The sequence below is a fragment of the Castor canadensis genome, chromosome 9 (assembly GCF_047511655.1).
Source record: "Castor canadensis chromosome 9, mCasCan1.hap1v2, whole genome shotgun sequence".
Taxonomy (NCBI): domain Eukaryota; kingdom Metazoa; phylum Chordata; class Mammalia; order Rodentia; family Castoridae; genus Castor; species Castor canadensis.
In genome coordinates this window covers 143,668,260-143,683,558 of record NC_133394.1, presented here as the reverse complement: position 1 = coordinate 143,683,558, position 15,299 = coordinate 143,668,260, and the positions used below count along the sequence as shown (strand labels likewise).

General features: G+C 37.9%; 1 protein-coding gene and 1 non-coding gene across 4 annotated transcripts in view; both read right to left on the bottom strand.

The window, feature by feature from the left end:
• Tapt1 (transmembrane anterior posterior transformation 1) overlaps positions 1-15,299 on the bottom strand; it is a 65,643-nt gene that overhangs the window by 34,882 nt on the left and 15,462 nt on the right. For all 3 annotated transcript variants that reach the window (XM_074042568.1, XM_074042569.1, XM_074042570.1), the window contains one exon: positions 6,372-6,490. In XM_074042568.1, the coding sequence (XP_073898669.1) occupies positions 6,372-6,490 (119 nt within the window). The remainder of the gene's footprint in view (positions 1-6,371; positions 6,491-15,299) is intronic.
• Positions 9,071-9,143, bottom strand: Trnat-agu (transfer RNA threonine (anticodon AGU)). Its single transcript has one exon. It is a non-coding gene; the product is annotated as a tRNA-Thr (tRNA).

Genomic DNA, 15,299 nt, shown 5'->3' with positions numbered 1-15,299 from the left:
CAGGACAAGTAACATTGGATAGGGTACTCAATAGCATTAAAAAAAATTTTTAAAGATATTCAATAGAATTTTTAAAATTTTTCAAGTTACGCCATCCTTATAGAAATCAAACTCTCTATATGCCTAAAATTTACCTTTTACTTCTACAGATACTTCCACTACATTTTCAAAAACGAGTTTTACATGTCCTACAATATGCTATTTGAAGCATCTCCAGTTGCTTTAAAGGGTCATAGATTTATGGGACCAGAATTACATAAAAAGAAAGGTGACCACAGGTAGGCTTTTTCCCTTCCCCTCTTTAGTAGTCAACTATTAAAGTACAAGTGGTACCACATGGAAGGATCAGGAAGGAAGAGGAAACAACAGAAATATCTGCATAATTAGTTTCAAATAGATGTCGAACATGCCAGGGGCTCAGAATTGAGTTATTTCATTAGAAAATAGATAGACTGGATTTCTCTCTAATTCTATTAGCATATGAAAATTTTTGTGGTATAATTGGAAGAGTGAAGAAATACAGCACAACTGAAATTAAAAAAAACGTAAAATATTCAATATGGCTCACAGTTTTGAAAGAGAAGTTCCATTGTAATTTTAAAGTAAGTTGGAATAAAGCAGCAAGATCAAGATGGTTTTCTTAACTGGGAACCTAAGTATTTTCAGTTTTAAGTTTGACTGACACATAGTAGAAAAGTAGTTACTTAGTACTTCAATTGAATGTTTAAAATCTCTCCTTGGACTATAAATAATTGATACTGTATTGGAAAGAAGTAATGGTTTGATAAAACTGTGTTCAGTATTTGGAATAATGCAAACTAAAAGGTGCTTATAGAAGAGCGACCACACTCAGCTAATCGCCATGGTGTCAGGAACCAAGTGTTTGCTGTCAAGTTGAGACCCTTGTGTAATTAAAGTTCATTTTACTGGTGAAACTGTGGTCAAATCCTTCATAGACACACATGGACAAAGCATTAAGAACAAGTAAGGATGCTATTTAAGGACAGGGAACCACATTTTCTTCAGTATGGTTCTGTCCCCAAATGGTGTCTGCCTGTGCTGTTACTTCTGCATTGTAATTGATACTCATTCATACTGATGTCAATTTGGCCAAGAGTAGAGAAGGAAAAATCAGGGTTTACTCACCACAAGGAGTCCCTGTGCCACCACATTCCATTCTATAAAGAAGTGAAAGTGCTCCTCCCTTCGGTCTGATTTACAAGAGAGAGAGAAAGAGAGAAGGTTGTAATGTTGCTACGCTACTTAGAGCGTCATGGTGAGGAAACATGGGACAACAAAACCTGATGTTTCTAATAAGACAAACACCCTGCTCTCCACCAATAAGCCACACAGAGCAGCCTGGTAAGAGGAAATAATGGACATACTTGTTTTCCCAGAGAAAGATACCAAGAGCTCTCCCTACCTACATGTGCTCTCATGGTGGCATTAGTCACTTAGGCCAGAATCAAGGCTTAATTTTGCCTGGAAAGACAAAACCCTATTTAAAATGCATATGAGAAGTTAATTTTGAGCAGAACTATCTTGAAAGAGGAAAGGCACACGGAATAAACCCAATAGGTTAAGAAACTCTCAAGAATTTGGAATTCATAGTTCTTCTGGAAGATAAGAACTTTTCTAGGGGGTCAACTCTCAAAAGAAAAAGATACTCTTGCCTTTTAAAACACACAAAAAAAGCCAAGGAAGCCTTAAAATGAGAGCAAAAGCAAAGTGAGGGATCAGAAAATTTGCTTGTATGTATTTTATTTGCTTTAACAGTTCAAAGAAAAAACCTACTCAACTCACTGAGCACTGCCTAAAATGTTTTAGTGAAGATTTTTTCAACAATAACATGAGCTCTTAATGCTAGATTTTCATTTTTTCTCTATAATCTTCTTCAACTTTTAATTCAAATATGAATGAGAATTCTAAAGCAAATAACATCACAAATTTTAGGAGGAAGATCGGTTTATAAAAATGCCATGTAAATTTAAAAAACTCACATAATTGGCTACGTTTTACTTGTTCCACAAGTAAATTTAAAAAATGATGTTTGATACCTCACTAGCATAATACAATCGACTTTTCTGCAATATCAAAATCCTATAATTCTTCCTAGAAACACAGATGCCTCTTACAGAGAATCACAACTTAATTCTGTTTTCTGTCCTCTATCGTTAAAAAGATTATCCCAATTTAAGATAGTTCTCAAATTTTTTTTCTGAAATGACACTACCCCATCTAGGAAAGGGAAGAAATACATAAATGAATCTGCTTTTAAAGACTCTAGATCCTTCCTTCCTTCCTTTCTTCCCTTCCTCCCTCCCTCCCTCTCTCCCCTCCTTCCATCTTTTTCTCTTAGTTTACCACAAAATATTGTAGGGGGGGGGGGCAAAGATTTTTCAAGATGGTTAATTCATCAGAAGCAGATTCAAGTAAGTATTTTTGAGGTCACCGAGAATATATGCAATTTTTTTTTTTTAAAGAAGCAGTGCATCCTTTGCAGACAACATATACCACTATGGACTCAAGAATAATTACTCTGTCAACATCTCAAAATGAACAAAGCTTTAGCAGGATCAAAAGTTGGCAAAATGTCCCACTGACTGAGCAACTGTGACAAAGGCAGGGGCTTACTTATAAGGTTACTGAATCTTCGGGTTCTCACCACCAGTGAAAGGCAGAGTCTTTGTTCACTCAGCTGTTAATACCAGCCAAAAAACCAAAAGCCATGTCAAGTTTGCAAAAGATCCAGAAATAGGTTCAAAGACTGAATTCTAAAGCAGAAAATCCTGGGGGTGCAGGGCGGGGGGAGGAGGGTGTGTTGTTTCTATAAGCTTTAAGAGGCTTTTCACAAATGCTATACCACATAGAACTCTGCAAGCAAAGGAGACAAACACACTCATTGAAACATGAAGAGACAGCAATGCTGTCACTCCATTACTGATGCAACACTGAAACAAACAGTACTAGAGACTGCAAATAGTTACTGTTTTCATGTCAGCATTTGATTAATTTGACAGATACACTTTTCCTCTCTTTTTGGAAAAATTTTGGAGAACTAAGAAATTAGGAAGATAGTAAATTTTTATGTTCAGAAGAACATATAGGAAAGTGAGAAAGAAAACAGCTGGAAAAAAGTATACCATTAATTTCTTTGCTGATCTCTTAATTTCTCTTAAAGAAAAATGTCAGACTAAAGAAAAGAGCACTTTTTGCTTGCTGAAAAAGATGAACATGATATAGACAATCAAATAATCTACAAGGAAGGAAGGAAAGCTATAAGACGGTAGAATCTGGCTATTTCTAAATAATCATTTTGTAAAAATAAAATGCATTTTTATATTCCTAAAATATTTGAAAAGTCTTAGACTTAATATTAAGAATAATTTTGTTAATATAACTTTTTACACTATCATGTATTTTAAATTCTGTGCCTTTAAAAATAATACTCAAAAAGACATAATACTTCTTAATTACTCAAAGAAAATAACCATTATGACTCATATTACTATAAGCACAAATTGCTTAATTTTGATACAGCATGTTAAAGGCATTAAGACATTAAGCAGTATTTTCATATTCTAGTGTTTCGTATTCATTTCCAATGCTCGTATTCTATGAAATCTGGCCTACCCTCACATAGTGTGTGCAAGTCTGCTGGATTTCATGTTTGGTATGGACCATGTAAATATCTACTAGTGACAGAATGAAATGCAACTTTTCAGTTAATCTAAATTACAGGAATGGTAGCCTCAATAGTATGTAACAGGCTGCCCTCTAGTGTACTTCTAACTATAAAACCCTGAAAACAGACAGGAAAGGACTTTCAACTAAAAGAGAAAAGCAATCATTTTTTTCTGTGCTAAACAAACTTAACATATTAGAAAAAGGTTGGATATAGACGATAGCAATCACTAACACGAAATCAAATGGGAATAGAGAATTTAAAATTTCCTAGTTCTCAACTGGGCCCCAGTGGCTCATGCCTATAATCCTAGCTACTTGAGAGGCTGAGATATGGAGGATCATGGTTCAAAGCCAGCCTGGGCAAATAGTTCATGAGACCCATCTCCAAAATAATCAGAGCAAAATGGATTGGAGGTGTGGCTCAAGTGGTAGAGTGCCTGCTTTGCAAGTGCAAAGCCCCAAGATCAAACCCTAGTCCCACCAAAAAAAAGATTTCCTATTCTCTGCATTACCACTTAATATTCAAAGTAAACACTGACAAGTCTCTTGTACTCAGGAGCCCTGTTTCCCCCAGGTGACAGGGGACACAGAGAATTATAGAACTGACCTTAAGTGCCATAGATTAGTACTAGATATCTGAACAAGATGTGTCTTCAAATAAGACCCCCCTTCCAAGAGACTTTTGGAAGACAGTGACAAGTCACTGTCATGCAGTATATGTCATCTGTGTGCCAATCATACCCAAGGAAGTAACCACTCCCGAAGGAGCAGTCTGCAGGTTGTAGACCTGTTAATGCTTTATCTCAGCACACCAGCAGCACAGAACATGCTACGTCTTGAAGCTATTCACACAGACATGACTAGAATATCAACTTGTCTAACATTGCCAATGCAACAACTACCGAGAAGTAATGTAGCTCATAAGGTTGAGGTGAGCTCCGTATATTTCATACCAGGTGGTGCACCTGACTTACCTAAATTTCCCTGTACCCATCCTCTTTATGCAATCACATGTGAACATTTATATTTACTAATGTTTTACTAGATTTTGTTTTGGTCTTCTGAAAAGGTAAATAAAAGGCTATGATTTCTACTGAGCTCCCAATAGCAATAAAGAAAACAGCATAATGAGGTGAGGCTTTGTCAGTATTACAGTGCCATGCTACAAATATCTTTAAAAACATTAACTAATAAGAACAAGGCCTTCTCAAAAATTCTCAAGTTACAAAGGATATACCTGAAATACCTTAAACCTGGGTGAATAAATTCCTCCAAATAATTCATATTTGATTAACTTGTGATTAATAAAATATGTAACATAATTAGTGTCATTCTGAAAGCTGAGAAACATTGCAGAATGTAAAATATCATATGTAACAATACAAGCTGAGTTCCTATAACTGTTTTATTCCCTGCAATCTTGCAAAGATTAATCTTTATTCTTTTCACAACATGGTCATCACAACCACTGAATTGTTCCTATTTACATCGGAAGGGTTTCTTCCTTATTCAAATGGATTAGGGCTTGTTTTTACAGGGACTATATGTATACGAAATATTAAGCATATGCTCATGTTGTACTTTAAAACAGACTATTCTATGATTTCAGTCTTTTAAATAAAACATATAATTCTGTCTGTAGACCAGTATTTTGTAACTCAATATCCATCTCTAGATTATTTTATATCCCATGGAATAGTCACTACAGCTAAGGGAAGTTTAACAAATTATTGTCTGTTTAGCACTTTAAAACTTTTTCAGTATGAAATGTATTTAGAAAAGTGACACATCAGAAATGTAACTCAGACAACTACAATGAAAACTAATTAGCGATGTTACACAGAGAGGAGGCATGTTGACATAACTGTATAAGAAAACTGTAACATCCAAACTTCCTTCCAAACTTTAAGACCAGTAAACAGGAAGTTTCACATAGCTTAACATTTTCACCTTAATATTTTAGTAAAGAAGAAAGAGGAAGAAACTGGTATTTGTTCTGGTCCACTATGAACTGGACACAATCTTTGTGGTAAAGATGTTGAGCTCTTAATACCCACTATTTACTCACGGGAAACAGGCTTAGAGAGGCCAGGTGATTGGCACAGCTCACTAGCTGGTCGATACTGGGTCAGGCTGTCTGAGCCTTTCTCATTAGGACAATAGCCCTTAAAGGGTTTCCCGCTGTCACAATCAAAAGAAGTCACACCTGTAGTCTCTTACTCGGGCTCCACAGGCCACTAACACAGTGATTCTTAAAAGAATGGGAGGAGGAAGCCTACTGTAAGAACTCTTTAGAAGATTCTGATGCTACTGACTCCCTAGCCTAGAATCCAGGTCTTTCACAGATGATACTGGAAGCCCAGCACTTTAGGAAAAGAAAGTTACAGGGGAATTAGAAACACGGTCATCTTTGAGTCTCAGTCCTGGGCCCTTTCTACTCTGCCACACAGCCTTCTACATCAATGCAAGTGTACTGACTGAAGCAAAGTTTTGGTTCACAACCATTCTGGAAAAAAGTGCATATAAAATGTATAACATTTACATAAAAATATTATATAATGCCCACTGAAAAGATAAAAAGAATTAACTTATACATTAAGGGCCAGAGTGTGAATAAAACTGTATGAATTGTCTAAAAAACTGTACAAGTAGACATCAAGAGCAATTAATGATCTTGAACTTACCTTAAGCCATAGCAAGGCAGAGTGAGAAGCCTGAACAGTGCCAGGAAAACTCTTAACGGGAGCAGGGTAAACACATACAGAAATGCGTCCAGGCACAGGAAGATCCCAAAAAACATGAGCTGCGTTTTAAAAGGAAAAAAAAAAGTGAAATATTCTTTAAATAATTGTAGATAAAATTCAAACCCTCAGGAAATTTTAAACTTTATGGTAAATTAATTTCTAGTTACTTAGCTTAGGGAATAACATTTAATGTGTGCCTATGAGCCACACTTTAATGATGGTCTTTTTTTCAAAGTGCCAGTTTGTACTTCTGCCAGAGTCTTTGGTTCACTAGCTACAGAAGTCAATTACCCTTGGCCATAGCTGTGATCAAACTAATGTGTCTTCCTGGGTACTTCCTCAAACTTTAAAGATATTATAGGAAACCTTTCAGTCAAAACTTTGCACCTCTAACTTTATTCTACTATTTCTTGTTTACCAGAATGCTTCACTGATGAAAAGAATAGAATATATACAATTAAAATACTGTTATGCTATAAATATGTAAACAGATTACTAACTTTAACAGTTTCATGTGCACTGAAAGTTGCTGTACTTTTCTGATTAACTCCAGAATTAGTTACTAATTTTTTTAAAATCTTCTCCCTCTTTCTTGTGTTCCTGTCATATCCTTTCTATTCTTTTTGTAGCATTATACATTTTTGTGCATTACAGTTAGCACTGTTGAGGAGGAGGGTGGAGTCTTTTGGTGGCTTTAAGTAGACACACCCGGGCTGTCATCCTTAGCTACTCTAACATCAGTGACTTTCCGTATCTGACATGCAAATGTGGTATGGTATATAAGGTCTCACCACAACACTCCGTGTATCTTTAGTCACTAAGCTGCCTTATTCACATGTACCCCTTAAAATTCACATTATTACAGGCTGAATTGTGCCCCCAACCAAATTCACATGCTAAAGTTATAACTACCAGGAGATAGAATCTTTAAAGAGGTGGTTTTGGTTACAACGAGGTTATTAGGATGGACCCTAATCCAGTAGGACTGGCTCTCCTTCTAAGAGAATAGGACAGACACATGGAGGAAAGACCATGGGAAGGCACAAGGAGATGGTGGCCACCTACAGGCCTAGTAGAAAGGCTTCAGGAGAAACTAAGCCTGCTGATGCCAGACCTCCAGCCTCCGAAACTGAGAGCATAAATATCTGTTGTTTAAATCATCAAAATTGTAGTACTTTGTTATGGCAATACTAGCAAACGCATAATACATCTTTAAAAAAAAGCATGACTTTTATTAACTTTTGACAAGAATATATCAGATATATTATGTGGCAGATTTCTTAATCTGAACATGTGGACTCTAATGGCTTTTTTCAACAATTCAGCGTCATCACGAACAACAACAAAAGCACAATGTTAGCCTACTAAGTCATGTGCCACAAACCAGGTTGTAAAATCTTCCCTCCACACTAGGCAATCAGTCCCCCAGATTGTTGTCAGTGTAGTATCTGGTTTTGCTTCTGTGTTCCTGATTTACATGAAATGCTTCAGACTGAGTAGTGATCAATGTTGATGACTCTCCTGTCTCTGAAAAGTCTTTCCTTGCCAGCTGGTGGAGCACTGACAGCAGAAACCTCGAGGACCTGATGTTCCCAGAAGACTGGTCTGTCCACAAAAGGGCACAAGGCACCAGGAAGGAGAAAATGTGGTTGCCTTCCTCATGAACTTACACATGAACAATAGCAACCCAAGTCTAATGGTCTTTCTTTCCCACGTCAAAAAGGTCGCATGAAGCCGACAGGTAAGAAGCAATTCTCTCATGCTGCACTGGCATTGTAACTAGGCTACCAGAGCTGGTAACAGGACAGATCACACTGAAGACGAAGACGAACAAGTAGCTGCAATCTACAGATATTTCAATTTTTAAAACTGTAAAAAAAGGAAAGAAGTGGTGTTTACCAGCCTGTTTCCAGGAGACCTTGTTGTACAAGATTTCAGATGCTTCTCCAGGTGCTGGTGGGGGCCTGCCTATGCACACGGCCTTGGTGCTTCTTCACCTCCATTCTCACAGGTAGGCAGCAGCAACACTACCAGTAATCTATAGAAAACTGACAGCCAGGTGCCAGTGGCTCATGCCTATAATCCTAGCTACTCAGGAGGCAGAGATCAAGAGGCTTGAGGTTCGAAGCCAACCCCAGGGAAATAGTTGGTGAGACCTTATCTCGAAAATATCCAACACATAAAAAGGGCTGGCAGAATGGCTCAAGTGGCAGAGTGCCTCACTAGCAAGTGTGAGATCCTGAGTTCAAACTTTAATACCATCAAAAAAAAAAAAAAAAAAAAAAAAAAGAAAAAAAGAAAACTAATGCCACTCTGTCACTCAGCTTTCTAGGTTCAAACTCACTGCTTGATTTGTCAGGCTATATGTCTACATAAAAGATTTAACATAAGTCTTTAACATCTGTTAAATTTTATTGAGAAAATTACAAAATAGGTAATACTGCAGTAACACTGTACATAAAAAAAACATCACATCCTTGTGAAAATCTCTGCCACTTGCTCTTCCCACACTCATTCTGAACCTACTTATATGGCTCTTGGCTATATGAAAAAAACGTGCCTCAAAAGAAATAAGCAACAATCATAGACTCTGCCCACAGGAATAGATTTTAAAAAATAAAATCAGTATTTTCCTTTTTTGACAGCACTGGGGTTTGAACTCAGGACCTGATGCTTACTAGGCAGGTGCTCTACCAATTGAGCCACTCTGCCAGCTACATTTTCCTTTTTGGCAAAAATCTCTTGCTGTTCCTTTTAATGCCATTTGAAATTTCAAAATAAATAAAATGTTATGGCTAAAACAAAAGGCAAAATGATTCTGAAACATACCTCTTCAAAGTACATAAACCATCTTCTATTTTTTTTTTTTTTTTGGCAGCACTGGGGTTTGAACTCAGGGCTTCACACTTGCTAGGCAGGTGCTCTTACAGCTGAGCCACTACTCCAACTCCACAAACTACTTTTTTTAAGTATGAATACCATCTCCTCCACCATGACCACCGAATACCACCCATTAAGTGGAAGATCACTGCCTGCAGTGGTAGAAAATAGGAATAAAGAGGCTCAGAAGAGAATCTCACCCTCCTATCCTAACCTCACTGTTTATGAAGCTCTGAGTCCACGGCTGAGGGCTAAGATTATATCCTGCTTAGTCCTAGACTTGAGGGTAAGTCACAGAAAGACGCATTCCCAGGGACTTCATAATCTTGCGAGCTGGACACAAGCTGTGCATTAAGTACCAGGGTTGTAAGTGATGTGCTTTGCAAACACTGGTGAGCACACACGGTCTGTGTAGTGTCTGTATTGTGGTGTGTGTGTGTTGGGGAGGGATAGGAAGGTATGAAGGGTACAAAAGGGAGGGAGGAGCAAGAGTCAAGAAAGCCTCCCACGGAGGAGATAAGATGTGCACAAGATTTTTCCAGACACAGTAAAGAGGACCAGAATTCCAAATAGAGAAGAGTGTGTATGGTGCAATGTAATAGGGTGTGGTGCTAAAATGTAATTATATGAGGGATAAAATGATTTTCAGTTAATAGTCTAAGAACCCAAATGCTCTAGAAGTTCTCAACAAATTCACATGATTCAGTAGAAGAATGTCAAAGAGAATGGGTTGTCAATAAGAAAACCAACGAACAAATGACTTTGCAAGCAATTATTGCAGATTCAAGGACAACCCTATAGTAAAGTCATTTTTATTCACCTGAACTGGAAAATTCATGACCCAGGAAGTCTGCACTCTAGAAGACAGACAACAAAGGGGCTGAGTCAGAATATTTTATGATAGGCAAGGTTACACTTAAATATATAATCATGGAAAACAAAGTCATCTTGATCAATGGCTTTGTAATAAAATCACAATCCACATCTGGTGCACATTTAACACAAGACATTTCATAAGATGTGAACAAACTGAAGATTTTAACTTGTATGAAGAGTACACACAATGAACAATCTTAGGATTTTGTTTATAATCCACATTGAATATTGTTATATTCTAAGCAATGGATTCACAATAACTTGCTAATCCTTCTAACAATCCATGAGGTGTGAACTATTACTTGGCATTCTGCACAGGACAGACAGCAGGATGCAGGATGTACTCTGGGGCCCTGTGGCAGGGTAAGGGTTACACAAGGAACAGAGGTCTTCACAGCTGCTACAGGTAAAGGGGGACTGTAGGCTATGATCACGCATCTTAGACTCACATTTACTTTTTACAGAGTGATCAGCAGTATTATAGGAGGCTGAGAGTAAGCAGAGGGAACAGTTAAGAAGGAAAATATTGGTCTGAGTAAGGCAGCATAAATGCTTAATGAAGGACAATGCAGAGACAGAGTGAGAGAGGTTTAAGATGGTTTCCAAAGCTCACATGACAGAAGTAAGTCAATGACAAACAACCTCTCAGTGGCAAGCAGGATGCTCAAGAAGTCACTGCCTCAAATATAGGTCTGAGTAAGTAGTTTCTGTCAGTTTCACATTGAAATCCCAGGACTATTTTTATTGAAATGGAAATAAAAGCTAAGCAATAGCTATTACTGTATTTTCTTCACATATACATTCCATTGACAAACAACAAGAAAGGCTTTACGTGACATCTTAATTAAGTTTGCTGTTATGAAATGGAGTTTTGGATTATTTTTCTTAAATATCAACTCCTCTGACTCTCGAAAAAAACACAAAAACTAAGTTCTTCCACATGATATTTAAAATTTCCCTTTCTAGAAGTGTTTCCTTTTGTACCTATTTCCTCTGTTCTTCATAAGTGAACTCACAAAGGGCCACAGGCCATTCGAGCTCGAGATGACGTTGTCCAACTTTCTAATATTAGAGGATGAAAATAAATCCCAAAGGAGGTTTGATGTCTCAATCAGGTCCCTCGGCTACTGCAGATCTGAAATGAGAAGTTCACAGTGCTGGTGCCTGAGCACAAGTGATAGTCCTGTATGACAGAACCTTTCTTTCAGTAACAGTTTTTACTCAGTAGTAACGAGACTCTATACCTGATGTTATGATTTGTATACAACATGTTGCATAGGCTTGTGTGTTGAGGGCTTGGTCCCCAAGCACCCAAAACAGTGTTTGGTGGCCCTATTCTGGGAGGTGGTAGAACCTTTAGGAGGTGAGGCCTACCTGAAGCAAGAGGGTGACTGGGAGTGTGTCTCTGGAGACTGTAAATTATCTCAGGCCACTCAGTTTCTTCTCCCTCTCTGTTTCCTGTCCCCCATGAGGTGAGTAGCCTCTGCCTCATGTTCCCACCACCGCGAGATTCTGCATCGTCATATATCCAGAAACAACAGAACGAAGGACTCTGCACTGAACCCTCTGAAACTGAAACTGTGCGCCAAAATAAATCCTTTCTCCCTTAAATTGTTTGTATCAGAATTTTGTCACAGTGATGAAAAGTCTGACTCACATATGTATATTAATATTTATATTTTATTTCAACCTGACAAATTTAACACTCATAAAAATTGCTAGAATCTTAGAAAAAAGTAATTTCACTTTTTAGAAAATGTATGAAATAACTATAATGTACAAAACATAGTAATGATGAAATAAAGGACTGCCAAAAAACATGGAATTACAAGTTAAGTCAAAAATATATTTTCATTTTAGTTCAACTTTTTATAACAGGCAAAATTACATGTTAATAAAAACTTCCTAATAATTACAACATACTTCTGACTTATTTAACACAAGGGAATAAATGTTCTAAGAGGTAAATAAGTAAGTTGATTGAGTCAATTAAAGATTTTAATTTAGAGAAAGATCACATGACATATGGAAGGATCTCAAGCTATCCTTGCTTGTCTTAATCAAGGCATGTTGACTACTGGTGAACATTGCTATACTAGTTTTCAAAGCATGGCTCTGAAGGCTGCCTGGGTCAAGAGCCATTCTCAGTCCTCTTCTGGGCTGGAATAATATTCACGTCCCCTTGCAGCTGCAGTCAGCTTTGGAGCTCAGTTTCGCCAATAAGACAGAAGAGGAAGTATTGTGAAGGTACTTTTGCAAAAGCTTTAATTCTATAAGAGGCAGTCAAAAGGCAGTATTACCCATCTCCTTTTTTTTCCTCTTTTTCTGTTTTTATTAGTATATAATAGTTGTTAAGGGGGTTTTGTTGTGACATTTTCATATATGTGTACAATGTACCCGGTTTGGTTCTTCTCCTCCTTTACTTTCCCTCTTCTCCCCACCTCCTTAAGTAACTTCAACAGGTTTCAATGTTTCATACATGTACATGTGTAGAAAATACATCAACCATTTTCACCCTCCTTTTCTATCTTCATTTACCCTCCCATTGTCACCCTCTCCTTCACATGAGCTGTTTTACACTCCTGTCCTTCATTGTTTCAGTGTCTGTTCATTGTCAGTGGCGGTTTGCTTGGTATTTTACCAGTAACTATATTGTACTTTAATTAGTCTAACTTCCTGCTATAATCTTCCTTACCCTTTTCCCTTCCCCTCCCCACACTGTTCAGCAGTTTTCAGCATGTTTGTGTCCTATTACTTCATAACAGATGCAATGTACTTAGTATTACTCCTCTCTATCATTCTCTTCTTTCTATCCTCCCTTGGTCTTCTCTAACAGTCTCGCTTATGGAAACTTTCTCTCTCTCTCTCTCTCTCTGTATGTGTGTGTGTGTGTGTGTGTGTGTGTGTGTGTGTATGATAATGCTTGTACTTGTATTTGTATCAATCTTCCATCTTCCATGAGAGAAAACATGCTGACAACCTTTGTCTTTCTGAGTCTGGCTAATTTCACTTAATGTGATGTTTTCCAGTTCCATCCATTTACCTGTGAAATACACAATTTCATTCTTCTTTACGGATGAATAAACTCCTTTGTATATATGTGCCACATCTGTTTAATTCATTCAGTTGTAGGGCATCTGGGCTGTTTCCATAGCTTGCTACTGTGAATAATGCTGCAATAAATATGGGTTTGCAAGTGTGCTTACTGTATCCACATTCCTTTGCCATCTCTTCTTTTTTTTTTTTTTTACTATAATGCAGACATTATGTCTGATGTCATAGTTGTCATCTTTCTATTAAAAGCAATAAGCAAGAGGACCAAAAGCTAATTGGCTAAGGATGGTAAAATAGAAAGATAAAAAGAACTTAGATCCATGGTGGCTTCATTAACCTGCTGGAACAACTCCTGCCTAGACTTGTTAAACAAACAAAAATAACGACAATAACAAAACCTTTGATTGATTAAGCCATGTTAGCTAAGCTTGCTGTTATAGCTAGAAGCATTCCTAAGAAATATGTCTTTAACAGTTCCCCATCCCCACTAGTAAAACCTAGATTCTAAGCCCTCAGCCTGACCATTCAACATAACCTGGATTCAGCTTATCTTTCCAGTGTCCTTGTCCATTCCTAAGAATTCCCCGCCTCTGTGTCTTCCCAGCACACCTATCCTCACCACCAGCAAGCACATATACATCCTCTGATACTTGCACAAAATGTACCATTTTTTCTTCCACCCTTGCCATTTATTATCTTCACAAGCCCTTCGCCAGCCCTACTCTGCAGGCCTATCATCTAGGCAAACTTTCTCTTCTCTAAACTCTTCGTAGTCTTTTATTTATACTATCTGATGGTGCTTATCACTTTGTATCTTCTATTAGAATTATTTATGTATTTTATATCTCTTACTAGGCTAAGATCCGAGTTTTATATTTCACTCTTACTTCCACACTACAAAAGTGCCTAGAACATGACAAGCACTTAAAACATAAACAGAACAAATCAGTAGATGAGTAAATGATATTTACCTCTTTAAATTGGCATTTAAATAAATCGGGAAATTTTAGAAAATACTACGATGAACATTTCTTGGTTTTAGAGTTACACAGATTAGCAAAATTAGTCCTTGGACAAGGGACAGTTCTGTACCTGACACAAGCTAACCTGTTCCTGTGGGGTCAAAAGGCAGAGAACGTCCTCGCACATGCCTCTACCAGAACGTGCAGGGATGCTGAGACCTGTCTAGAATCAACATAGACATGAGACTTAACTCTCTATCTCATGAGACTATGGAGGGGATTTAATGTGAAGACACCCAATGTGCTGAGGACAGTGCCTAGCACCTAATCCTTATTGGATAACTGTTGTTTGTCTGATTACTGACACAGAAATGGATGCCAGAGGTGAGACCTAAGTGACCAAATCAAAGTGGGGTAGGCAGTCAGAAATCATGCATCAGAAAGTTTCCTTATAGGAAACTGGAAGCCCCTGCCCTGATTTTACCAAGCACCACCTGTCCTAACCTATGCTCCATCCACTGAGGGCAGACAATAGAGGGCGTGACAGAAAATGGAAGGCTGTGTTGTCTCTTATGGCTCTCTAATAAGTCCTTCATGAAAACCATCAGCTTCACCCCAAAGCAGCCTGGCTAAAAGCAAAGAGGGAACAAACCAGCTTTCCCTAGGGGCTCTTTCTGCCTATGATCAACAACCTAAGAAGGGTGAGAGTCAGATGTTCCTTGCAGGGTTATCAAAGTCATGTTTAATGGCAAGCAAAGCAAGAAGACTAAAAATGTAATCTAAGATAAAAGTGGGTCTGGATGCCAGTGGCTCACATCTATAATCCTAGCTACTAAGGAGGATCAACCTGGTAAATAGTTTGTGAGACCCTATCTCAAAATTACCCAACACAAAAAAGGGCTGGTGGAGTGGCTCAAGTGGTAGAGCACCTGCCCAGGGATCATGAGGCCCTGAGTCAAACCCCAATAGCACCAAAAACAACAACAAAAAAAAAACCGTGACACAGGAAAACCAGGTCTCTCCAGAGCATCTCCTGCAGTGCTCAGCCCAAGGTGCAAATTCCCCTACCTCTGACAGAGTTGTGTACTGGAAGGCA